Source organism: Taudactylus pleione, unplaced genomic scaffold, assembly GCF_031769625.1.
Source record: "Taudactylus pleione unplaced genomic scaffold, aTauple2 ptg000656l, whole genome shotgun sequence".
Classification (NCBI taxonomy): domain Eukaryota; kingdom Metazoa; phylum Chordata; class Amphibia; order Anura; family Myobatrachidae; genus Taudactylus; species Taudactylus pleione.
The window spans coordinates 388,184-414,699 of NW_028285058.1; the positions used below are offsets into that span (position 1 = coordinate 388,184).

General features: G+C 45.9%; 1 protein-coding gene across 2 annotated transcripts in view; it reads left to right on the forward strand.

Moving 5' to 3' along the window:
• LOC148478386 (uncharacterized) overlaps positions 1-6,149 on the forward strand; it is a 143,605-nt gene extending 137,456 nt beyond the window's left edge. For both annotated transcript variants that reach the window (XM_088455460.1, XM_088455459.1), the window contains one exon: positions 4,583-6,149. In XM_088455460.1, the coding sequence (XP_088311586.1) occupies positions 4,583-4,675 (93 nt within the window). In that variant the 3' untranslated portion in view covers positions 4,676-6,149. The remainder of the gene's footprint in view (positions 1-4,582) is intronic.
• The last annotated feature ends 20,367 nt before the right edge of the window (positions 6,150-26,516 follow it).

Sequence of the window (26,516 nt, forward strand, 5' to 3'; positions counted from 1 at the left end):
AATTGGGGGCGCTTTCCTGTCGCCCTCCTTTCCTGATTTTTCACCAGGATAGAGCAGTGCTCCGCACTCGTCCTGAGTTTTTGCCCAAAGTGGTCTCGAAGTTCCACATTAATCAGGAACTTGTTGTGCCAGCTTTTCAGTCCCCTGATATTTCAGCTGGTGAGACTTCCTTAGATGTGGTCCGGGCGGTTAGAATCTATGTGGACCGGACGGCTTCGGTTAGGAAGTCTGATTCCTTGTTTATCCTCTTTGGTTTTCACAAGAGGGGTTGGCCTGCCAACAAACAAACGTTAGCCCGTTGGCTTCGTTCCGTTATTTGTGAGGCTTATGCACAGGAGGGTTTACCTGTGCCAGCCTCTGTTAAGGCTCATTCCACTCGTTCTGTGGGTCCCTCTTGGGCTGCTAGACGTGACGCTTCTGCTGTTCAGCTGTGTAAGGCGGCCACTTGGTCTTCTATTCAAACGTTTTTGAGGTTCTATGCGTCTGACACCTTCGCCTCTCAGGATGCATCCTTTGGGCGCCGGGTGCTCCTTTCAGCACAGGAGCGTCCCCGCCCTTAGTTGAACTGCTTTGGGACATCCCCAAGGTCAACCCTGTGGACCCCCTATGGACCCTGAAGTAGAAAACAAGAGATATGGTAAGAACTTACCTTTGTTATCTCTGTTTCTACGAAGTCCATAGGGTCCACAGGGCGCCCGCCCTGACGCACCTGGCTTCAAATGGGCTGTGTGGCTGGTCACCGGTTTTCCGTCTCCCATTGCTGTGAGTATGGTTTATTGTGTGTTCCAGTCTTCCTTCTCTCTGTTCCATATTCTCCTCCGGCCTAGGCTGCTTACCAACTGAGGTGCCTGTGGCTCGGGGGCGGGGTATAGAGGAGGACCCAAGTGCATCCTGGGAGCTAAAAGCTTAACTGTGTGGTGCCCATGGATCCTGTTCCAGCTATAACCCCAAGGTCAACCCTGTGGACCCTATGGACTTCGTAGAAACAGAGATAACAAAGGTAAGTTCTTACCATATCTCTTGTTTTTAAATTGATTCTTAAGGTTTGGTGTACCTGGGATTAGGACTGAGGCGCAGGATACTTCCTAAACCTTTGTATTAAAAGAACATATCCATGCTGGTGTAAAGGGGCCTATCCATTAAGCGACCTGAAAAACTGAACGACTAGCGTTCAGTCCTTCAGGTCGCCTAGGTGCGGTGCCCGCACTGAATGGCGTTCACGGAACGTCATTCAGTGCAGGAAACCGACCTCCTATCTGAGAACATGGCAAACCTGACGATCGTCGTCAGGTTGACGGGCATGTTCCACAGATAGTCGGCAAGGACCCAGCGTGCACGTGCATCACTGGTCCTTGCCGCTATCCATTAGATGACTGTCTGAACGATGCGACCAAAACCTCCTGGTTTTGGTCGCATCGTTCACAAAGTCGTCTAATGGATAGGCCCCTTAAGATTTGGAGATATGGGAATGCTTGCCCCATATTCTCCCAAATACCTGTTAAAAGAAAGGATAATTAGTTTAGAGGAAAAAAGTGTCTTCGATATGAGATCCTGGAGTAAATTAGATCTAGCATTCAAGGGGATAACATGTGGCCTCCCATTCTACAGTAGACTATGATACTAGCCATATTGGCGTTGTAACTGGTGCACAGTGCTTGCCACCCTGCTGCATATGCTGCACTGCTCCACAGTCATGGCTGTATCTGTAACGCTTACTGTCTATCCATGCAGCTTCCGGGTTCCAGCACCCCTGACACGTGTCGCTTATACTGTGCCATGCCACGTGGTCGTATATAATAATATACAGTAGACCATTGTAATCAGTTGGAGTTGAGCCATAGCACCTGGAACCCTAGATCCTGTGAATAGAATCTGGAACCCCTAGAACATGTGAATAAAATCTAGAACCTGAGAATAGAACCTGGAATCTCTATATAGCCTGTGACTAATCTGGAACCCTAGAACTTGTTAACAGCACATGGAACCCTAGAACCTGTGAATAGAACCTGGAACCATATAACCCATGGATAGAACCCTAGAACCTGTGAATTTGTCAGTTATTAGCCAGGGCTTAGTGCAGAGCCTTTAGTGGAAGCAGTGAGTGCTGGAGAGCAATGGTAAGGTAGGTAAGTGACTAGTGTTAAGATACCTGTATTTATTTAGGATTTATTTTTGAGTGCAGAATGGTTGTTCCTTTGAGCTCACTTCAGTAGATTAGAAACTGTTATACAGTAAGTGATTTGTGGGTTTTGATTCAAAGGTGGACGCTTCTATTATCCGCTTCTTTGTCCGATGACACAGCATCGGATCAACTGTGTGAACATCGGACATCTGCGTAATCCTCGGTGAAATTACCACTGGCTTCAGCACACTCATAAAACGGGACCGACACGCCCTGGTTTTCTGGCACGCTGCCTGCCACCGCCCCCAAGCGCCAGCAGCATGTCAGTCATGTTGCGAGCGATGTCGCAGAAGCGCAGTGTGGCTACAACGCATGCGCAAATCTCTGAGATTTACATAAATATCAAATTAATCTCTGAATCTGGCCCCTGTGTATGACACCTCAAACCACTTTTCATGCTGCTTTGAACACGTTGAGCTTTTGCCGACTGTTGACATTCGTGTTACGTATATACAGTGGAATTTGGAAACCCATGTGATTTTGTTGCAGTGAGATATACGCAATCCCTGCCCGTTTTATTTTCACAACTAGAAGTTTCATATTGTTTCAGAATAAGAGAACGTGTGATAATAACAATTCTATGCATTCCCATAAACATAAGTCTCATCCCCCCCCCAACGACCTTTTATCCTGTTTGTACGCTTAGGCCAACAACCCGCTACAATCCCCAGATGATTCCCCCACTATGCTGACATGAAAATGACTCATGTTGTTTTAGTGATTTATTTTATTTTATTCCGTGGACAGTGCCCAAACTGACGTCCTGTTTTGCTAGCTCATGCTTACACTTGTGGCGAGGTAATGGGATTAGGACCCTGTGCTAGGATGTGCAGCAAGTCCTCTTTTAAGTGTGAAGTTATTTGGTGCAATGCAAATCACTACATGGCAAAGTCTAATGTGGGTTATGCCGATGGTAGCAGATTCCAGTAATAGACTAGTAGCAAAATGAATATAATTTAATGTGTGATTGCAGAATATACTGTTTAGACCTAAATAAAAATCCGTTATCATGGAAATAAGATGTGACAAAGACACGAGACCTCACTGACATGTTCCGGCATTTGTCACCCTGATCGCAGCTTAAATTCCTGCTACAACTATTGCTGATTTTCTTGTGTATGTTGTCCCACTTGTCTCTCAAGATACGTCCAATACAAAGTACAGGCGTACTTCTATGTCACGATGTCAGGCATACAAATTCGGCTATGTCCCCTGGTCGATAGCAAAGAGATGCGGATTGACAGGGTTCATTTTAATGACAAAGTCCCATAACCCTATCCGTACACAATCTAATGTTATGGAGGGTCCTATAGAGATGAAAGTCGAGTTTTCCATATAAAATGTTATTAAAAACAAACAACGCAAAACTCATTGTTTCCACCTTTATTAATCCAATGGAAGTCTTCTTTGCCGCAGCGCAAACTGTAAGGACACGTAAGAAGGCCGTGCTTTCAGGCGCAGCATTACACAATATGGCCACAATGCTTATGACTTGCAGTAGAATCGGTTGTAGGGATCCATAAGCACAGCAGCCAACCGGAAGCGGTTAGATGGAGCCATAATGCCGACACCATAGTGATGTCGACATTGTTCAAATGACGCAGGCGACATATTGACATGTAAAATCCCGACATTCTCAGAATACCAACATTAGGGTTAGGCACTAGGGGGAGGGTTAGGCTACGAGGGGGAGGTTAAGGGTTGGGTTTAGGGATAGGACCAGTGTACTCACCGGGACTCTGCCAGAACACAGAATATTTTAAATGACTTCTGATTGAGTGGCGGCTCTGGGGGCGGGGCTGCAGTGCAGTCCAAAAATTCAAATACGGGAGCCACACCAACTGCCGCCCCAGCTGGCGATGTTTGGGGTGGCAGTTGGTGTGGGTCCCCTATTTTAATTTTGGACTGCGCTGCAGCCTCACCTCTGGAGCCACCACTGCTTCTGATACCCCTAAAATTGATTAGAATGTATGTATTCCTTATTCCTTAAAGCACACACAATTTTTAAATAAAAATTGATTTAGTAACATTTCTTTGTTATAATCGAAGATGTCCCATATATTATTTACACCTCTTGTGTTTTATATTAATTCAATTCGCCCTATTGCTTCTTAGTTAAAATTGAGCAACGCTGCAGTGTACTTATCTAATCCTAATGTATAAGTCTGTAAAATCCTGCTTAACTAATAGCTTATTTCATAACTATAATGTGGAAGAACTGTCTGTTATAATCGTAGTAGCTCTTACATGCCGTTCCTATACAGAGAGCAGGTCTGCTAGACCATTTATTTAAAGCTATATTAACTTTATTACTAGATTCAGCATGTAACGTTAGATGTTTATAAACATTATATTGGTAGAATTAAACTGTGTAACAAACCTGTTTTCTTTCTTTCACAGCCGATCAGCGTCCTCTACCATTTGCTATGGGGCAGCCTGATTACCGGCGGTACTATGTTGTTTGTTTGGTGGATGAATAAGCAGCTGGGCTGACCCCCCTCGCTCTCTGTACCCATCCACTGCAATCCTTTCTGACAGAACAAGCTGAACACACACCATAAGGGTTGCTGAATGAATGAAGGATGAACATTACCTCAAGTCTTACCGTCATGTAGATGTATGTGCTGGATTAATGCGGACACTTCATTTCCCAGGAATGTCTACATCTCATTGCATTGCAGACTTCTATCTCTGTTAGACGGTGTTTAATTGAGAAAACGAGCAGATTGATCATTTCAACTTTAGAAAGAAAACAGTGAACAATGTATTATTCAGCTTCAACAAATATACTGACAAACGACGTGACCCAGGTTATCTGTAAATGGTCAAAATAACGCCCTAACAATAATGAACGCTGACTTATGGCCCCCTGTATGCACAGTTACAACCGACCTTTATGTATATACAACATAGCACTCAGCAAACGGGATATCTGACTATATTTTTGCTGCATTATCACACCTCATTGGGTGATATGTACTAAAGACGTGACTGCTAATTTCATTAAGGAGAACAACCACTGAGGAATTTTCTACATAAACCACCCTGTGATTATCATAATGGCAGATCCTTCCCTTGACAGCCGGATAATGATTGAGTTTTCCAGGCTAGTGTCTGAAGTATGATCAAAGGCATTGAAACCGTTTCATTCAGTTGGGAATTACACCGTCCCAAGTAACTGTCCCATTAGACCTTCTGAACAGTCTTCAGCCGCAGTGTCTTTGTAATACAACTTCTGTTTCGGCAATGCTGGGGTAGAGTAAAGCTAAGCTGGGTGCACACTGAGATGACCAGCAATCGTGCCGATGTCCAGGGACACCCTATAGACATTACATGATTGCCGGTACACACTACAGTGATTATTGAACGACGGAAAGTCTTTCATTAACGTACATTAAGTGGCACGCAAAATCGTCAAACCTGACCCCGTGGCAAGCGACTTCGGGCACCTGCATATTGAGCGTACACACAGAGCGATGTAGGGTATTTGTCATTCCGAAAATCGCTCCAGTGTGTACCCAGCAATAGTCCCTTGTCAAGGATTGTGGTTAAAAATGTGAAAAAGCATGGCGGTTGCTAATATGCAACTATTTCACACAGTAATATCACTGTTACAATGTTGTATTACATTCTGCTGTATGCACACGTTCTTTTTGAATATACATAATATATACACACTACAAAAATGGAGTGCCAGTCTACCATGCCCACCTTAATGGATATTGTATAGTAAAGTGTGGCATTTATGGCATTCTCATAATTCTCCTGCAATTATCAGGCTTAAAATAGCCAATGGTAACAAACGAATAACAAAGCTGGGGCCTTGTACAACTCCTCTATGACATCACAGTGCTCCCAATGTTCTCATCAAGTTGTGCTTTACTAATCTTGATTGTCAATCACAAGGGGTATCACAATGCACAATTCAAAAAGTGATTTAGGGGGGAGCTGTACAAAGCCTTGAAAAGTGATAAAGTGGAGAGAGATAAAGTACCAACCAGTCAGCTCCTAACTGTCAAGTTACAGGCTGTTTAAAAAAAAAATATGATAGGAGCTGATTGGTTGGTACTTTATCACTCTACACTTCCTCACTTTTCAAGGCTTAGTACATCTCCCCCTTAATGTGTTTAACATAAAACGGTAACACTTCATTGCGCACTAATGACTCTTTGTTTAGTAAATTCCTAGATGGATTTTTGAACACAACCGTGTTGTCACGGTATAAATAATGGTTAATAATATAAGTGAGTTCCTGACACACAGAGCAAGGTCTCTTGTTGCACGAGCTCCAGGGAGATAAATAAAAGCAGACACTTTAAGTTCTCTTTTTATTTTATAGGTACGTATTCCCCTTATGTCTAGATTAAGATGATACCTTTAATAACAAATATAAAAAATATATCATGCTTAGAAACAATATGAGCAGCTGTTGGGTGCCAACACAAAACCTTTGGGGTTCCTTGCAGCAGAACAATCATCTCTTTGCACCACGAAAGTGTTGCAGATCATGGTTTGCACAATGCACAGTCCAGCAGGGCAAACGTCATACATACAAGGTTGTAAAAGTTTCCTCCAGAAATATTTGATATGTGAGGGGTTGTTTTGTGAATTAGGTGTTACTAATTGTAATTTGAAAGCAAAGTGATTTTTTTTATTTTACATGATAAACAGACATAAGTTATAATTTAGCATTATTTTGTTCTTTAGAACCAGTTTAAGGAAGGGCAGTTTAGAGGAGAACTCCAGATAAAACTTTCGGTTACTGAACACCTCTTGCCATAAATACTAAAGTAGCAGATACGCCTCTTTGTGAAGATGGTGTTACATCTGAAGAACATCAGTAGAAAGGAGTATGAGCAGTGGTGTCCCTATCTGTTCTTACACCCGTACGGGTAGGGGTGGGCAGCCTTGTAGTGCGCTGGAAAAAAAGGGGCGTGCCCTTGCGGCCCAAACCCCTCGTTTTTGTCGTGCTGGAGATCCAGACTACCCCCGGGGACCAGTCAGTTTGCAGTGCCGGCTCCATCACTGTGTCAGGAGCCGAGTGCTACATGTAATGCTACAGTGCACCACCTGGCTCCTGTCACTTAGGAGCACTCGGCACTTTGGTGTCACCCAGAGGCGGGTGACACCCAGGTGCGGCCCACACCCCCTTTGTGACACCACTGAGTGTGAGTTTATTATACATTGGGGGGTGCGATCCGCACCGCTCTACTGATAGTGTGTTGATGGGAATGTTTGCAGCCACTTTCAGATTGTAGGAGGAGGTCAGGGTCCCAGCAGAAAGGCAGTTTAGTAGAAAGGAGTTGCACTGTTGGGAGCATGGATACAATCTAGAGTGATTTTTTATTTTTATTTTTTTAAGTGTTAAGAAATACATTTACAGGACTGTGTATCAAATCCTTTATTAAATGCATGGATAAGAGGTTTTTCAGATAAATAGGATAATTAGAGCAAAATGTTTGACGCGTTTCATGAGACGGCTACCTCCTTCATCAGCAAAGCATGCTGTTAGTTTATGTAAACATTTGTCTCTCTCTGATGACCTCGTTTTCAAGGGTCAATGAGCTAGATCTCTATGCTGGATGGTGAGCAAGTCGCAGTGTCAGCATTAGTTTTGCTTATCCCATTTATTGGAACAAATATCTTGTTTGGGTATTTAATAAAGAATAGCTATTTGTAACACATTCCTGTGGAATTATTCCATTTTATTTCAAAGGAACATCCCTCTGCATGGTATACGTGCGCCCAGAGAGAGCAACGTCTATGTATTGAGTTTATAAGACACAATAGAGTTAAATAGGCCCTCCTTTAGAAAGTGTAAGCTTGAAGTTGATGTTGAATTAAGCCCAACCCATTTTAATGTGGAGCCCACTCCTCCTCACAAAATGGGCAGTCACTAGAGACTGCTGAGGCATGAGGCACAAAGTTCCTAGTAAATTGATAAGCTGCATGTTAACGAATAGCAGTTTCAGACCACAAAATGGCTGCTCCAAGTTGTGTGCATATGACAAATGGATTCTTTAAGACCATAAACTGTTAGAATTGTATGAAACTTTTTATTTGAATTATATTTCTTGTTATGAAAATGTTATTAATCTATTATGGAGAGCGTTACCACCCAATATGTCTAAATAGACTGTGGAAAATCCTGAGTCTCTTATAGATATATATACGTATTCCACCATAGTTCATAGATATTTGTCAAGCAAACGCTGAAAGGACACCGCAAGGCATGTAGAATGTGTGTGTTTAATAGTTTACAGCCAAATGGCATGGAACTTCCAGGTCCGCAAGGGAGAAGTTACCCTGACACGTATGTGCCTCATTTTATACATGTAAAGCTATATTTAACACATATTTATGTATGAAATGCTAAACTTGTAAACTAACCTTAAAATCCCTCCACAACACCGTATTTTTATAAATATATATACACTGACAAAGTGTTGTGCTTTCCTGAAAATAAGACTGGCAGGATTACGTGTTGTATAGTGAATAAATACATAAAGGCACCTAGATCCACTCTGCAAATAGTTTTAAGCCACAGTCGGCAGAAATGCCACCATCTCTGCTCAGATAGAATATTTGTGTGGGTCAGCGACAAACTATTGCAGCATGGGCAACTTTTCATTGCGAAATAAGGGTGGGGTACCCTGGTCACTTTGTATTTCCTTATTTTACTAGTTCAGCACATACTGTATTGCATGTGGATCCTAAATGTATTTTTCACTGATATGTATTTTTCCTTTATACTTTGGCTTGTGTATAGAATAGTGATATTAGTTGTGCTCAGGTCTCATTTTGTTTATTTTTAAGTGTTATCTCTACAAAAAGGTTTATTTTTTTTCATTTGCATCCTGGTTTCTTGTCCCAGTTAATATTTTTTTTATACAGTGGTTTGTTTTTGTTTTTTTCAGTTATTATATTACTGTACTGCTGTGTTTTTGAATTTATTATGCCAAATATGTTGTTTTTTTAATGTCATATCTGGAGAATTCGTGTGTGCGCTGCTGAAACAGCTTGATATATTACATCTTACTTGCTCTTGCCTTTTTCCAGATGAAGGTGCATGTTGATATTGTGGTGTGAGCACGTTCCCAGTTTTTTCACCTCATATATGGCACACGCTGCCCCAGAACCAACACTCGGGGCATATCCAATTAGCCGCGGGATTTCACCCGCGGCTAATTGTCAGGCAAAAGTCCCGCGACGCGGGGATTAGCTATTCAATTAAATAGCTATTTCCTCTCGTCATTAGAACAGGACTTTTGCGCGAGAACACACTGATTCCGCGAGAACTGCGGAATCAGTGTGTTTTACCCGCTCGTGCGAGGCTGAATAGGGCGGCCTCACGCAGATTTTACCTCGCACCTACATGAGGTGCAAGGTACAGTCCGACAGCAGGGACTCACGCGCGGGGTCTCGGGGACACCCGCACGTGGAATCCCCGCTAATTGAATCCCCACCAGCGCGACAATTAGCCGCAGGGTAAACCCCGCGGCTAATTGGATATGCACCTATGTTACAAGATTAAGTTTACCTGTTGCCTACTCACAGTGGAGGCAGCCATTTTCTCGGCTGAGCCTATATTTATGAAAATGCAGCTCGGAACTAGTGTCTCTTTCTCATGCCTCAGTCATGTCACCAGTTTCCAGCAAGTTTTCCTCACTGTGTCTCGGTAACGGGTAAATCTAATGCAAGATATAGTAATGTCAGAAATGCTTGAACTTTATGCAAGTTAATGAGACTGTACCAATAAAAAGCTTGTGTGAACTGAAAAAGATGATGTGTCTGGCGTCTTCTATTTCACATATTTTATTCCTCTACTTCATTTCCAGGCAACATCTCTTCCATATTGGCATTAGTGCTACTTTACTGGGAATCAAAAACACCACATAGATATGTCCTTCGGGTTGGGTACGATGGGATCTAGTTGACATTCCGGCACTGGTATTCTGAGCACCAGCAACCCAACTGCCGGCATTCTGGCGGTAAGTATTAGGGTTAGGGGGAGAGTTATGGTTAGGGTTAGGCACTGGGGGTGGGTTAGGGATCGGCTGTGGGAAAGGTGGGTTAGGGGGAGCGTTAGGCTACTTACCTTTGGGCGCCAGGATTCGGACTGTCGGGATGCCGCTGTCGATATTCTGATCGCCGGGATCCCGTACCCAACCCGTGTACGATATATATCACGGTGGTCAGAATCCCGGCTGGTCACAATGCCGCTCCGGATTCCCGAAAGTGAAAATCCAGATGTATGTTTGTGAGTATTCCTCTCTCTCCCCATAACCAACCCTGTCCGTTTTGGGAGCCTAACCCTGTCCGTCCCCTTCGGCAGCCTAACCAGCCCCCTAACCCTAATACTGTCAAGATTCTGACCATCGGGATTCTGGAGCCGGAATTGTGACCGCCAGGATCCTGTCTACATCCCATATCCATCATTGGTATTTAATGCACAACGCACAGAGATTTTGAGTAAATAAGTGCACAAATGACATAATCACTGAAGCAGCAAATCTATTTTAATTTGTCAAAATCGTGATCGCTAAGGGGCACTTAGGGGCATATTCAATTGGGCGCAAGGTTTAGCGAGGAAAAAAACTTGCGCCTCTCATGCCCAATTTTGGATTATCACAGGTATGTGCGCTCCCGATACCCGCCGTATCTAATTAAAAAAAGTGGTCGCTGGGTTCTCAGAGCTGAAAACCCCGCGCCATGTAAAAAATAAAAATTACAACCTACCTGCCCGAGGGTCTCTGGTGGTCTCTCCGGGGCCCAGTGGCCTCCCCTCCATCTTCTCACTGAGGAGGGGCTGCTGGGAGGCACAAGGGCTGCTGGCAGATGTAGTTTTCCCAGTGCCCATTATGGGGGGGGGGCATACTCACACTGGACATACACACACCGGGGGTCACACACATACACTCATGCATACACACACACTGACCTACTCGCCTCTGCTGCAGGAGACCGAGTCCCGACGCTGGATGCAGAAGACAGCACTTTGGCAGGTGAGTATTACTGACTAAGCTAATTGGAAACTTCCAATTGCTTCATTAGTCATTAGGAGGGGTGCTCCCGGGGTCCCAGAGCATTTCCTGACCTTTTCTCCTAAAATTGTGGATCTTGGGAAAAATTGATCGTGCTCTGGAGGTGCGCAAAAAAAAAACTCCTGGCGCTCAATAAATAAAGAAAACCCTGCTCCTAATGGAATAGCAAAAATCCCGCACCCTCAGCGGCAGGATTTTTGCTATTCTCGCCCCCAATTGAATATGCCCCTATGTAAGGAAGACCGGCACTGGGAAAGAGGAAAGCTGATATTATTTCTACATCGCTGGTAACTAAGGCCAGTGAAATGCATGACCTGGTTTAATGAGCACTGGAGAGCTGGGGAGTAAGAGTACTGTATATGGCTTAAGGCTGGTAGTCACCCATTACTCTTCTGCTACATCTGGACAGACTTATGCTTGAAGAAATTTAAAGAGACCCAGTTCACATCTCGTTCTGTTCCATGTGTTTATTGGCCTCAAATACATTGGGGAAGCCTACAGCCAGCTCTAAGGGATGTCGGATGTCGGATGCATTTGGGCCTGACATACATTTTCACTCATATTTTACTAGCATTTAAGGAAAGAAAATACTGGTAACACAATAACAATATGTATCTGGCCTTACAGTCGTTTTAGAAGTCTGAGCTACAGTAACATTACCAGAGCAACAAGCATATCCATATGGACTAACTTTGCCTTCCTCAGGGAGTATAAGGAATGAAAAAAAGAACAAAGGAATAGCAGCGCTGTATGACAATAAATGTATAGCAATTTATTAAACATATACAGTCAGGTGCATAAATATTGGAACATTGACAGAATTTTCATATTTTAGCCTCTATTCACCACCACAATGGTGTTGTTAAGGTGGGTGATGATAATTAGCGATGGTCCCACACCATAGTTGCCTACCTTTAATACTCTCTTCCCGGGAGAAGCCTGGGTAAGAGAAGCAGCAGGGGGCCGACGGGGGTGGGGCTTGACGATTCGCATAATTAAGCCCCGCCCCTTGCGGTAAAATTGCCGCGATTGGGTACAATTTACATAGGGGGCGGGGCCAAATGCTGTGATTCATGCAGAATCACAGTTTAAGCCCCGCCCCCTTCACGGAGACCCGCGATCGCCGCGGGTAATCTCATTCTGCCCACTTCACTAGGAAGTGGGAGAATGCGGGAGAAATGCCTACCCTTCCGGGGTGCGGGGGGTTACCCGAAAAATCGGGAGCCTCCCGTGAAAACCGGGAGGGTAGGCATGCATGTCCCGCACTGAGGTAATCCAACGCAGATGACCAGACCCAGTGTTGACCCAGACCCATCGCTAATTATCATCACCCACCTTAACAACACCAGGTCCAGTCATCTGCGTTGGACAACCTCAGTGTGGGACCATCGCTAATTAAAGGACATTGTGGACTTTTCTATCTAGTGGGTAAATATACTCAGCATTGTGCTGTAAAGTTGGACTGCCTAATATTCAACAGTGCTATAGGATTCTATTTCCAGTGTTCCAGGGCATAGTATTACTCATTGCCATTTATAATTGTAATTTTCACATATCCATATAGTACATGTGCTTATTACATCAGCCTGTGTTTTAAGATTTATATGTTTAATAAATTGCTATACATTTATTGTCATACAGCGCTGCTATTCCTTTGTTCCTTTTTTTTATATTTATTGGAGATCGACTGTCTCCACGTTGCAGCTGCTGGGATTAACACCTCTTGTCAGCGCCCTCTATATTTATTTATAGATATCTTTGCTAGTATAAGGAATGACTCCGCTCCTATGACACACCCCTGTCCCTTATACATCAGGGTGTGTCCGGCCATTGTGGAGGTCTCACAGTGCATGTGCTGATTTCCTACACACTGATGCTGGCCATACACGCTACAATTATCGGGGCGATCCGCCTGATATCTGCGGATCGCCCCGATAATTGTAGCATGTGGGGGGCGACCGAGGGTTAAATATTGCTCGGTCGGGCATGCCGGATTGTCCAGCATGCCCGTCCGATGCGATATTTCCCGGTAAACTGTCGGCCGAATCGGGCAGTGTATGCCCAGCCGCGGCTGACAGACAGACATTTCCTGTGTTCCTTCCTTCCTACGGAAGGAACAGGGAAATGTCTCCTCCCCCGGGGGCGGAGCGCAGATGTCTGCCGAATACACTGTGAGAGAAATCTCAGTGTATGCCGGCGACATCTGCGGCTGGCAGCCGGGCAGATAAAATGTCTGTCGGTCTGACAGGCGTGTTATCTGGCCGTGTATGCCCAGCATGAGATGCATACATGGAATGTTATAGGAGTATGTAGTACACATACATAAAGAGTATTTGACTCATGTATGGCATAATCTATAATATGTAATTATATAGGAGTATGTGGGGAATGATCTATATTTCATTCCATGTATGCACCACATACCCCTGTATGGAATAATATAGGAGTATTTTCTAATGAAATGATAGGGTCTTCTCTTTAACAAACTGTTATAATTGTTGGGTCAATCGACATTTAATCATCCAATTGGCCATTTCTAAGCCTGGTCCTGTGTTTGGCTCAGTGTTAAGGTGGGTACACACTATACCAGTGGTTCCCAAACTTTTTTGAATCAGGGTGCCCTAGAGTGTCAGCATTGTTTTCACGGCACCCCCTAAGCCAAAAGTTTATTGAGAAATTGAGAATAAATGTAGTAAAGTGAAGTAAATTGTGCTGACCTGTCATCCTTAGGCTCAGTTATGTGGTGGTGGACAGGTTTGCACTTCTTTTTGTCCACATATTTACATTACAATGACCACAAATAATTTGATTTGGTGCTGTACAACCAACCTGAGGCACCCCTGCAAGTGTCCCGAGGCACCCCAGGGTGCCATGACGCACAGTTTGGGAACCACTGCATTATACAGATATATCTGCAGATGATGGTCCTTCATACACACTGAACGGCCATCACCTGTGTCTGGCGCGAGTCCCAGCGACCAGGGGGCATGCTGGGGGGAGTGTCCCGATGGGTGGGGGGGTCCCACCCCCCCCCCCTCCCCGCAGCTGCCATTGAGTGTGTACGGGCGTTCTGCAGACATATCTGTCCTTCGGCTGTGCAGCACAGCCAAAACGATATATGTCGGTGAACTGCAACGTTCACCAACATATCGCGGGTACACACTGCCCGACGGGCAGCAGATATATTGGCCGATCAATGATCGGCCAATATATCTGTCAGTGTGTACCCAGCATTAGGGAAGAACATGTTCTTGCTCTTATTTCATGTGTTCTCGTGGGAAGTGTAGTTTATCACCCTAATCCCTGTTTTGCCCTGTTAATGATCCATGCCTGAATGCTGTGGGTAATATACACCCAGACAAGCAGGTTATAACATCAGATGATTGCCGAACATTCCCAGTGGTACTAATGTATTTAAATTCCCTGCGTGGTCCTTCTACGTGACACTGAGGAAGACATGGATACCATTATTTGGGACAACTTTCATTCAGTTCTCTACTGTATCAACCTTTTAAAGTGTTTTTTTTTCACTATCTTTATATACACAGATTAGCCATGACATTGAAACCAACTGCCGAATATTGTGTAGGTCCCCCTTGCGCCACCAAAACAGCTCTGACCCATCGAGGCATGGACTCCACAAGACCTCTGAAGGTGTCCTGTAGTATCTGGCACCAAGAAGTTAGCAGCAGATCCTTTAAGTCCAGTAAGTTGCGAGGTGGGGCCTCAGACTTGACTAAGACTTGTTTTTCCAGAACATCCCACAGATGCTCAATTGGACTGAGATCTGAGGAATTTGGAGGCCAAGTCAACACCTTGAAATCTTTGTCATGTTTGTCAAACCATTGCTGAATTGCATTGCCATGATGGGGTATACTTGGTCTGCAACAATGTTTAGGTAGATGGTACGTGTCAAAATGACATCCACATGAATGCTACGACCAAGGTTACCCAGCAGTACATTGCCAGAGTATCACACTGCCTCCACCAACTTGCCTTCTTCCCATAGTGCACCCTGGTGCCATCTCTTCCCCAGATAAACAACACACATGCATCTGGCCGTCCAAATGATGTTATTCATTGTACCAGGCAACCTTCCGTTGTTCAGTGGGCCAGTTCTGATGCTCACATGCCCATTTTAGGTGCTTTCGGCAGTGAACAGAATGGGCACTCTGACCCATCTACGGCTGTGATGCTCTGTGTGTTCTGACACCTTTCTGTCATAGCCAGCATTAAGTTTTTCAGCAATTTGTGCTACAGCAGCTCTTCTGTAGGACAGGACCAGACGGGCTAGCCTTTGCTCCCCACCCACATCAAAGAACCTTGGGCGCCCATGCCCCTGCTGCCGGTTTACTAGTTGTCCTTCCTTGGACAACGTTTGGTAGGTACTAACCACTGCATGCCGTTTTGGAGATGCTCTGACCCAGTCATCTAGCCATCACAATTTGGCCTTTATCAAAGTCGCTCAGATCCTTACACTTGCCCATTTTTCTGGCTTCCAGCACATCAACTTCAAGAACTGACTGATCACTTGCTGACAGGCGCCATTGTAAGAAGATAATCAATGTTATTCACTTTTCCTGTCAGTGGATTTAATGTTATGGCTGATGGGGGTATTAATTGTATTGTAGTTTAAAGGAGTAAATGGTAACTCTGAACTTTTACCCCAATAACTATTTCTCCTGCAGAGGATGATGATGATGATAATTATATATGAAGATGCGTGGGCCTACACTTCAAATACCGACAGCGGAATCCCGACCTAACCCTTCCCTCTCCCCCCCTGACCCTAACCCTCCCTTAGTGGTGCCTTACTCTAACCTCCCCCCTAGTGCCTAAGCCTAACCTCCCTCCTGTTAGTGTCTAAACCTAACCCCCCCTCCCCGCATCCTAACCCCCCTAGTGGTGCCTATACCTCCTTTCCCTACCCTAACCCTCCCAGGGGGTGCCTAACCCTAAGTCCTCCCGGGGCTCCCTAAACCTAACCCTCCCCCCTGCGGCTAGAGGCTAAGACACCCGGCTTACCTTCATTTGGTATGCCGGATTTCGGTATTTTGTAGTGGGGCTAATGATAGGCATCGGGATTTCGCCAGGAATTCCGCATTAACAGGGCTTGTGCTAGTTCCCTCTATGAACGGACCCCAACACTATTGGTTTCACTGTTATAGCGTAACCCAGTGGTTCCCAAACTTTCTTGAATCATGGCTCCCTAGAGTATCAACATTCTTGTCACGGCACACTTAGGCCAAAAGTTTCCTATTGAGAAATTCAACAAAAATTATTAAATTAAGTAACTTGTGCTTACCTCGTGGCTCCCTTAGGTTCAGTTATGTGGTGGTGGACAGCGTGGTGGTGGACAGGGTTTGCGCTTCTGTCTGTCCACATATTTTATAATTAATAGCTACTATCACTAGTTTTGCCTATCACATTGACCATAAATAACTTGATTTGGTCCTGGACCACCAACCCATGGCACCCCAGCAAATGCATCATAGTGCCCTAGGGTGCCAGAGCACCCAGTTTGGGAACCACTAGCCTAACTGACTCAACCTATCTAGTCTGGTGCTGGTTTCCACGTTCGCATCGGCGGCAATCCTTCATGCCCCATTGTTTAATATATATCCTAGTGCAGGCCTAGCCAACCTCTGGCTCTCCAGCTGTTGTGAAACTACAAGTCGCAGCATGTCCTACCACCAATCAGCTGGCAAAGCTTCCTGGAACCTGTAGTTTCACAACAGCTTGAGAGCCACAGGTTCACCAGGCCTGTCCTAGTGTATTGGAGGATTACGGTAAGGCATCACTGGGGGGGTTTAGGGTTAGGCATTAAGGGGGGAGGGTTAGGCTACAAGAAGGGAGGGTTAGGTTAGGCACCACTGGGGGGGAATTAGGGTTAGGCACTAAGGGGGGAGGGTTAGGGTTAGGCTACAAGAAGGGAGGGTTAGGTTAGGCACCATTGGGGGGGAATTAGGGTTAGGCACTAAGGGGGGAGGGTTAGGCACTAACGGGGAGGGTTAGGGTTAGGCTACAAGAAGGGAGGGTTAGGGGGAGAAGGGGGAGGGTAACTATACTTACCCCATCCCCTGTCGGGATACCAACCATCGAGATACTGCTGTCGGTATTTTTTAGAGGAGGCATCCCTGACAGCCGGCATTACATACCCATTCCCCTGCTAACAGCATGTGAACCATATTGCATTTACATGTGTAGTAATATGAATTTGTTCTAATTAGATTTTATAGCTGCAATGTTATAACTTTAAATGACATTTTTACAACGTTTTACCTCTAGCCACAGTTCTGTTCCTTTAGTGCTGTGTCACAACGCAGTGCAGCTGTTACATAGACGAGACACAGCTTTTCCCTAGGCAAGTTCTCACAGGCTTCACAATTCATGATTAATGTCATCGCTTAATGCCAAATAAAACTGGAATAACTGTTTTTTTTAATTTATTTTTCTTTATATCTAAAACTAAGAAAAATACAGCAAATAACTCATAGTAACGTCAACCACGGTCCACTCGATTCGCGCCACTAAAAAAGTCATATGAGATATTTATTAAGCCATAGAAGCTTCCTGCTGAACCCATGGCAGTGGTTTCCTCTTCCAGTGACTCATAGAACTATTAGGATCCTCCCTATACGGTTACAATGTGATAGTAACCACTTTTACCTTTCCATAAATGTTTTATCTCTAATTAATTAGATTAGTAGCCCATAAATGTATGGTTTGAAATATGCCGGAAAAGCATAAGTATACTAATCCATTTGGAAAAAAACCATACAAAATTATGTTACAGTGTATCAGACGGGGGAGATGTACTAAGCCATGGAGAGTGATAAAGTACCAGCCAATCAGCTCCTGTCACTTTTCAAACACAGCCTGTAAACTGACAGGAGCTGATTGGTTGGTACTTTATCACTCTCCAAGGCTTTAGTGCATCTATTTTTAAAGACAAATGAAGTTAATTAATTTTAAGAATTTATTTTACGCTAGATTAATTTTTGCTTACAGACATTTAGTGCCTGATTCATAGGTGGACGTAGACGCTTCTTTTTCCTGAGTAGCGCCTGCGTTTTTAGGCTAATGCAGCGACCGATTCTCAGCTGTGGCGCTATTCCGTCGTGGCGTGTGCTAAGATGCATCATCGCCACAACATCCATGATTGCACCAGTCCTATGGCAGATGCCTATTCGCCGTCTGAACATGGGCTCCTCTGTCAGTGCACCTGGGCCTTGTGCCACAGTCACCTTCCAGCAGCACACCCCCATCTGGCTGGTCACCCCCGTTACCCCCCCAGGAATGTCCATTGGAAATCAATCTCTCTGAGCGCAATGTTAGAGCGGTAACCTCCACGCACAGACACAGTGATGGACATTGCGTTACTGCACAGGTTCTCAAACTCGGTCCTCGGGACCCCAAATAGTGCATGTTTTCTAGGTCTCCTCACAGAATCACAAGTGAGATAATTAGCTCCACCTGTGGATCTTTTAAAATGTGTCAGTGAGTAATGAATGCACCTGTGCACCTGCTGGGTGACCTGGAAAACATGACCCGTGTGAGGTCCTGAGGACCCAGTTTGAGAACCGCTGCATTCTGAGCAGCAGCAGTCTACTCAGGCCTATAAAAAAAAAAATATTTCATGGAACATTTGAACAAAGTTGTTAAAGTAATATTATCAGTCAATAAGATTAGTACTTGTCAAATCTCTATGGATGCTTAATTATATGATCATTTGAATTTAGACAGGAGACAAATTAAATTATATGAAGTCTACTACCCAACCTGATGTAAGATAATAAACTCCCAAATCTGAAGTACAGTGTTTATTTTCTATTGTCTGGAAGAGAATTGAGAAAGACCAAGGAAAGCATAATCGCTGGGTACACTACACACACTATATGATGTATCATCTTATATCAGGGACGTGCAGTCAGGGTAGGCAGTAGAGGCAGAGCCTTCCCGTCATACTCCTGAGATTTGATATCAAAGTTATTAGAATAATACAAAGAAGATATATATAACTTATAAGCATCTTCTTTGTTTATTGTAATCATTTTTATACTTAACACTCACCAGCTTTTTGGAGTTCCCTGGGACTGCAAGGGGACGAGAGATGAGGCAGCAGCAGCTCAGCCTCGCTTCTGTATAGTCAGGCACTGCTTGCAGAGCTAGGGACGGGGCCACACCACGGGCAGTAAGCTGCACAGAAAGAGAAGTAAAAGAGGCATGCCTCCTCTGAGTATGGGGGAGGGGGGTGTGCCCTGAGCACTGATGGACACCTTGGATGTGTCATGTAACCAAGAAGTGCACTGCAGTATTTAGAGATCGGAGCTCAAGTCAGCAGCAGCAAGAGAAGACACAGTGATGCAGGTAGGAGAATCAATGGACACTGAAGCTCACTGCAGTGTGCCAAACCCTAAGTCCCCCCCCGGGAGCCCTAAACCTACACCCCCCCCCTACGGCTGTCCGCGCCCGGCATCACTTCGATCGGGATGCTGGGCGTCGGTCTTCCGGTGTCTAGTTAATGACAGGTGTCTATATTTAGTCATTAGTCCCACGCCGGGATTAGAATGTCTGGAAGCCGGTGGTCAGGATTTAGACCGTCAGCTTCCAAACTACATCCCAAATTAGGCCATGCTCCCAATCTTTCCAGACCGTGACTAATGCTGGCCATACACGTTAGAATTATCGGGACGATCCGCCCGATATCGGCGGATCGCCGCGATAATTGTAGCGTGGGGGGGGGCGACCGAGGGTTAAATATTGCTCGGTCGGGCATGCTGGATTGTCCAGCATGCCCGTTCGATGTGATATTTCCCGTTAAACTGTCGGCCGCATCGGGCAGTGTATGCCCAGCGCAGCCGACAGACAGACATTTCCTGTGTTCCTTCCTACGGAAGGAACAGGGAAATGTCTCCTCCCCCAGGGGCGGAGCACGGATGTCGGGCTATACACTGTGAGATATCAGATGGCAGGCTGCCAGATAAAATGTCTGTCGGTCTGACAGACATTTTATCTGGCAGTGTATGCCCAGCATAAGTACATATCCAGCAAGACCAATAACTCCTGCCGGCCTGTAAAACATTCAAGGCTAACATTCAGTGAGTGTCCCCGAACCATGCTCAAAACGAAAACTTAAATTACTATTTAATGATTTGCGGAGAGAATAGAAATTCTATATAAACCTTCTAAAACTTGCGCTTTTTTTATTAAATGTTGATACAAGTGACAAATGAAACAAGAAATGCTATTTACACATAAAAGAAAGGAAAGGTTTTGGTAAGGAGTGCAGGTACGTTGCAGAGACTTGTTAAGGGGTGGAGAAATTAGATTACATTACACAATGCCCTCCAAATGCTAGTCCAGACTATATAATGTAAGCTACCTTTCTTGTGTGCCAGCTCTTAAGGGGCACAGATGTGTTTCTTATGCTTGTCTGGCATTATTGCTGACCTGGGGCCTGTTTCAGAGATGTATGCTAACACGATAGTTGGTGCACATCTACGATTGTTAGAGGACTGCGCATGCGCAGGATAAGTCAGCTCGCAGTGCCTACCAGCCGCAGCCTGATTGACGTTAGGGAGGTGGATCGGGGGTGTTTCTGGGCAGCCTTCCCGGAAACATGTCACTCCCGTTTTGCGGGAGGGATGAAGCCAGGGTCTGCGTCAGTGGATGCAGATTTCCTGGCCTTGCAGCTGCCAGGACCAGGGTTGGGCCCTGGGCAAAGCAATGCACTGGGGCCCCTACCCACCCATTCACGGGAAAAAAAGTAAATGGTCAATAAAATTAAACCCTCCTGCATGCACATCAGACCTCCCACACATGCAGAGAGACTGTGTCTGACTGGTCTGAAGCCGGTGGATGAAGTGAAACTGGGACTGAGGTGAGTACTCGTCACCGGGGGGGATGGGGTGTGGGAGGTTAGATTGGAGTACAGTGCACCGGCGTCCGGGTTATAAAAATATCACAAATTTACCAACTGGCCACAGCTGCAGGGTTGGCGGATTCCTACAAGCTTCGGGCCCTTGGGCAACTACCCAAAAAGCACAATGGAAGAGATGGCCCTGGCCAGGACCCAGCCAGGCTACGGTAAGCATCAGCTACCGCAGCCTGGCCAAAGTGGCAAACATTGCGACTGATTGCGATGGTGATCCCAGATGGCGACCTCAGTCGCAGATGCAGCAAGAAGGTGTCTATTTCCTACAGACACCTCCTTCTGTATTAGCAGTTTAATGCATCAGGCCCTGAATCAGGCCCTTGGCCCAGTGTAACTATCCTGAAAAGCCGCCTATATTTATATTATTTTTAGTTACTGAATTAGATAATCCGCCATTTATAGATTCCAAATGAGGCACAAAATGTGTATTTTGAGTGAACATATAAAGGGGTTAATGTAAGCTGGCCATACTTACACTCGCATTGCGTGAGCTCAGTGTAAAGTGCGGATATTCGCCTGTATGTCGACTTGTACGGATATACTTGGCTTTACAGCCATCATCACGTGGGGGCGTATGTAATAGCCTGCAACCTCCAGCCTCTGCGTGAACTCCTGCGAGTCTTCCCATATTTTTAAAGCGGCAATCATTTTAATGGCAAAAAACAAGCTCTCTATTCAACTCCTTCAGCTCGTGTGAAGATTAACGGGGACCTGCCTGAACCTGTCTTGATCTCGAATGGCACTCGCCAGGCCTGTCCTTTTTCTCCACTGGTATTTGTCTATGGAGGCGTTGGTGAGGGCCACTTGGCAGAATGATCAGATAACTGGGTTGACTATTGGAGTGAAGCACAAAGTAGCTCTGTTTGCAGATGACCTCCTCGCTATAGTGACTAACCCTTTGACATCAGTCCCCAATCTTCTGGCTGAATTTAGGTGTTTTGGAGTCATTAAACTTTAAGGTCAATATATCCAAATCAGTGGCTCTTAACCTCACAATGGACCAAACTAGCCTCCGGAACATAAAATCTTCTTCCCAATTTTCGTGGCATCTGACACAAATTAAGTACCTTGGGGTAATACTACATAGGGATCTTTCCCAGAACTTTCCATCATTACTGGACAGACTTCGAGCAAATCTTCTTACCGGGCGTACTAAGAGGATTTCGTGGACGGGGAGGATAGGCGTCATCAAAATGAACATACTCCCTAGAGTACTGTATCTTCTACAAACCCTCCCTATTGTGATCCCACATTTTTTGGTTCATGGCACTCCATCGTATAATCAGAGACTTTATCTGGGCAGGCCGTAGGCCTCGTTTTAAGCACAAAATATTATATAGAAGTGAGCTCAGAGGTGGCCTCCAACTGCCCCATTTTCACTTGTATTATCATGCAGTTTTGCTTTCAAGAATTATGGAATGGGGCAGATCATCAGATAATAAACAATGGGTCGACATTGAAGTTGCATCTCTACCTACAACCAGGGGCAGATTGGGCCGCCGGGAAAGCGGGAGAGTTCCCGCTGGGCCGGTCCCATTCTCCCCTCTTCGGGGCCGGCTCACCCTGCACTCATTCATACATCGGCCGGGCCGGCTGCAGAGCTTCCTGGATTTGCGTTCTGCTGTGGAACGTAAACCAGTAGATGTCAACAGTCATCTACTCAGGCTAGCTCCGGGAGCAGAGCTACGGGGTAATGTCCTTATTACCATCATCCATTATTAGCTGTACCGATTCGTAAAGATGTGTGTGTAGAGCACGCTGCTGCATGCCCTGGCTGTGCATATCAACAGTGGCCTCATGGGAGTTGTAGTGTTCTTTCCAATCCGTGGAGTGTTAGTCTGTGGCTTGGGAAAATTCATTTCCCAGCATGCTCTGGGACCCGACAGCTTGCTAGAGCTGGAACATGTTTTAACAGGAAGTGTCAGGGATCACAGAGGAGAGCTGCCGATCTCACTACACACAGGAGACAATCTGATCCGCACAGCCCTCTTTATGTAAGTTCTGCTCTGGACCACTGTAGTAAATGTGATTATTATAACACACTTCATCAGCTCTGTCCTGCTCTTCTACATCTATCACACACTATCCTCCTCTGGTACATCACCCTCTGCTGCACACTATCCTCCTCTGCTACATCTATCACCCTACACACTATCCTCCTCTGCTACATGATCACCATCTGTTACACACTATCCTCCTCTAATACATCTATCATCCTGCACACTATCCTCCTCTGCTACATGATCACCATCTGTTACACACTATCCTCCTCTGCTACATGATCACCATCTGTTACACACTATCCTCCTCTGCTACATGATCACCATCTGTTACACACTATCCTCCTCTGCTACATCTATCACCCTACACACTATCCTCCTCTGCTACATGATCACCATCTGTTACACACTATCCTCCTCTAATACATCTATCACCCTGCACACTATCCTCCTCTGCTACATGATCACCATCTGTTACACACTATCCTCCTCTAATACATCTATCACCCTGCACACTATCTTCCTCTGCTACTTGACCACCCTCTGTTACACACTATCCTCCTTTGCTACATCACCCTCTACTACACACTATCCTCCTCTGCTACATCTATCACACTCTGGCCCTGATTCAGAGCCGGACGCTCTGACAGATTGCTCGCTCTGAATCAGGGCCACCCTTCTTAATTTTTAGAGCTGCCTCCTGGCCGCCCGTATAGCTGTGGGTGACCACCCAAATTCAGGTGTAGTTTTGCTGGGAAGGAGTGTAGCCACCTAATTTTTCACGTTACGTCACACAGTAGTGTCTCTTTCACATTTGGTCACACAGTAGTGTCCCTTTTTCACATTACATCACACGGTAGTGCCCAATAGTCACGTTACGTCACACAGTAGTGTCCCTTAGTCACACTACACCACACTGTAATGTCCCTTCATCACACTACACTGGACAGTAGTGTCCCTTATTCATGTTACATCAAACAGTAGTGCCCTTTTTCACCTTTTGTCAGACAGTAGTGTGTCCCAGGGGAAGCTGGGAGAGAGAAGAGGAATAGGGGGAGATGAGAGAGACATAGAAGAAAGGGGATGCTGGGAGAGAGAAGAGGAATAGGGGGAGACATAGGAGAGGGGGAGACGGGAGAGATGGAGGGGGAGAGGGGGTCGGGAGAGGGGGAGATGGAGACAGAGATGGGAGAGGGGGAGATGGAGACAGAGACGGGAGAGGGGGAGAGGGGGAGGGGGAGACAGATGGGGAGAGAGAGAGAGAGAGAGAGAGAGGGAGAGAGAGAGAGGGGGGGAGAGAGAGAGAGGGGGGGTAGAGGGAGAGAGAGAAAGGGGGAGAGAGGAAGGGGGGGAGACCTACGGGAGAGAGGGGAAGAGAGAGACGGGAGGGGGAGAGTGAGATGGGAGACGGAAGAGGGGGAGATGGGGGAGGCAGGAGAGGGGGAGACAGAGACGGGAGGGGGAGACAGAGACGGGAGGGAGAGACAGAGACGGGAGGGGGAGACAGACGGGAAGGGGAGAGAGGGGGAGAGAGAAACAGGAGGAGGAGGGGGAGACAGAGACGGGAGGGGGAGACAGAGACGGGAGGGGGAGACAGACGGGAAGGGGGAGACAGATGGGAAGGGGGGAGAGGCGGAGAGGGAAACAGGAGGGGGAGAGGGAGACAGAGACGGGAGGGGGGAGAGAGAGGGAGATGGAAGGGGGAGAGGGAGACAGAGATACTAGAGGGGGGAGAGTGAGGGGGAGGGGGAGAGGTAGACAGATAGGAGAGGTGGACAGAGATAGGAGAGGGGGAGAGGGAGTCAGAGATAGGAGAGGGAGGGGGAGAGGGAGACGAGAGAGGGCGATGGGAGGGGCATACATAGGAGAAAGAGGGGGACCTGGGAAAGAGAGAGAAGGAATTGGGGGAGACGGGAAAGACATTAGAGGGTAGGAATACGGGGAGAATGGAGACAGGCGGAATAAGGGCAGCGGAGTTTAGGAATAGGGGGAGATGAGAAGGGAATAGGGGGAAACAGAAAAGAGAGAGAGAAGAAATCAGGGGAGATAGAAGAGAGAATAAGAGGAGAAGGAATAAGGTGAGGTGAGAGAGAGACAGAAGGAAATTAATGGCGGAGATGGCAGAGATACCTGATGTAGTTTTGGTGTGCAGAGGTTTTTATCTACTCACCATATGATGTCCCCCGTGAAGCAGCGTCCTGCTGTACTGTCTGTAGCTGATGCCCGGAACCCGGAAGTGCGGCTCCTCTGAATGGCAGCCATGTACTCCTCGTGCGGCTCCGCCTCCCGGGCAGCAGACTGAGTGTCTGCATAGCGCTGCCCTTCCCACTGACCCCAATCCCATGGGACTTGGTCCCGGCAGTACAACCTCCCATACCTCACCTTGCTCAACAAGCAGACTTCAGGAACGCGCATTCGTGCAATCTGCTTACTGAGCAAGGCGCCGCCCGGGAGGTTGTACTGCCGGGTGAGCCTGTGCTCAGCCAAAGCGGCCCATTTGGCCATCGGCCCTTCTGGCATTTGCCAGAAGTGCCCGATGGCCAGTCCGGCCCTGAGCATGAGGTATTCTGAGCTTCACTTCAATTCAAGCTAACTGGGATTTACCCAATAAAGAGATTTGGAGATATCTTCAGGTTAAACACTTTCTTCAGAGCCTAGATCCCCTCATAGGTTATCGTTGTGGAACTACTCCTTTTGAAAATATGTGCACTTCCCAATCGTACCCCTTGCACCCTTTGTCTTCTATCTATAAGATCCTGGTAGACCACACTTTTTCCACTAGGCCTAAATTTACACATGACTGGGAGATGGATTTGTAGGGTTTGGTGGGAGAGGATGACTGGCCAGTAGATCTTAAAAAATACATTCTCTAGCTTCTTAAACATGCTGGTGATGAAAGCACATTATAAAATTCTTTCCCACTGGTAATGCTGCCCTAGCTTAATAGCTAAACTGTATCCTGGAGTCCCAAACACTTGCTGGAGATATGATAAAGGGGTAGGAACACCTTTACATATTTGGTGGGAGTGTTCCCTCCTCCGTCCAATTTTGGAGTAAGGTGATAGAAATATCCAGACTCATTCTCCAGGAAGATTTGCCCTCGTGTCCTAGTTTTTGGTTACTAAATCTTCTACGGAGACCTCAGGCACAATATAAAAAGACACTACTTAGGCACATACTAAGTGCCTCAAAGGCTGTTATTCCAGTGCACTGGAGATCGGATTCTACTCCCACTATGACTGAACGGTGTGCTCGCTTAGATCACTATATGTCTATGGATGACCTTATATTGTCCTTATCAAACACTCACCAAGATTTTACAACTACATGGTACCCATGGCTGACTTATAAAG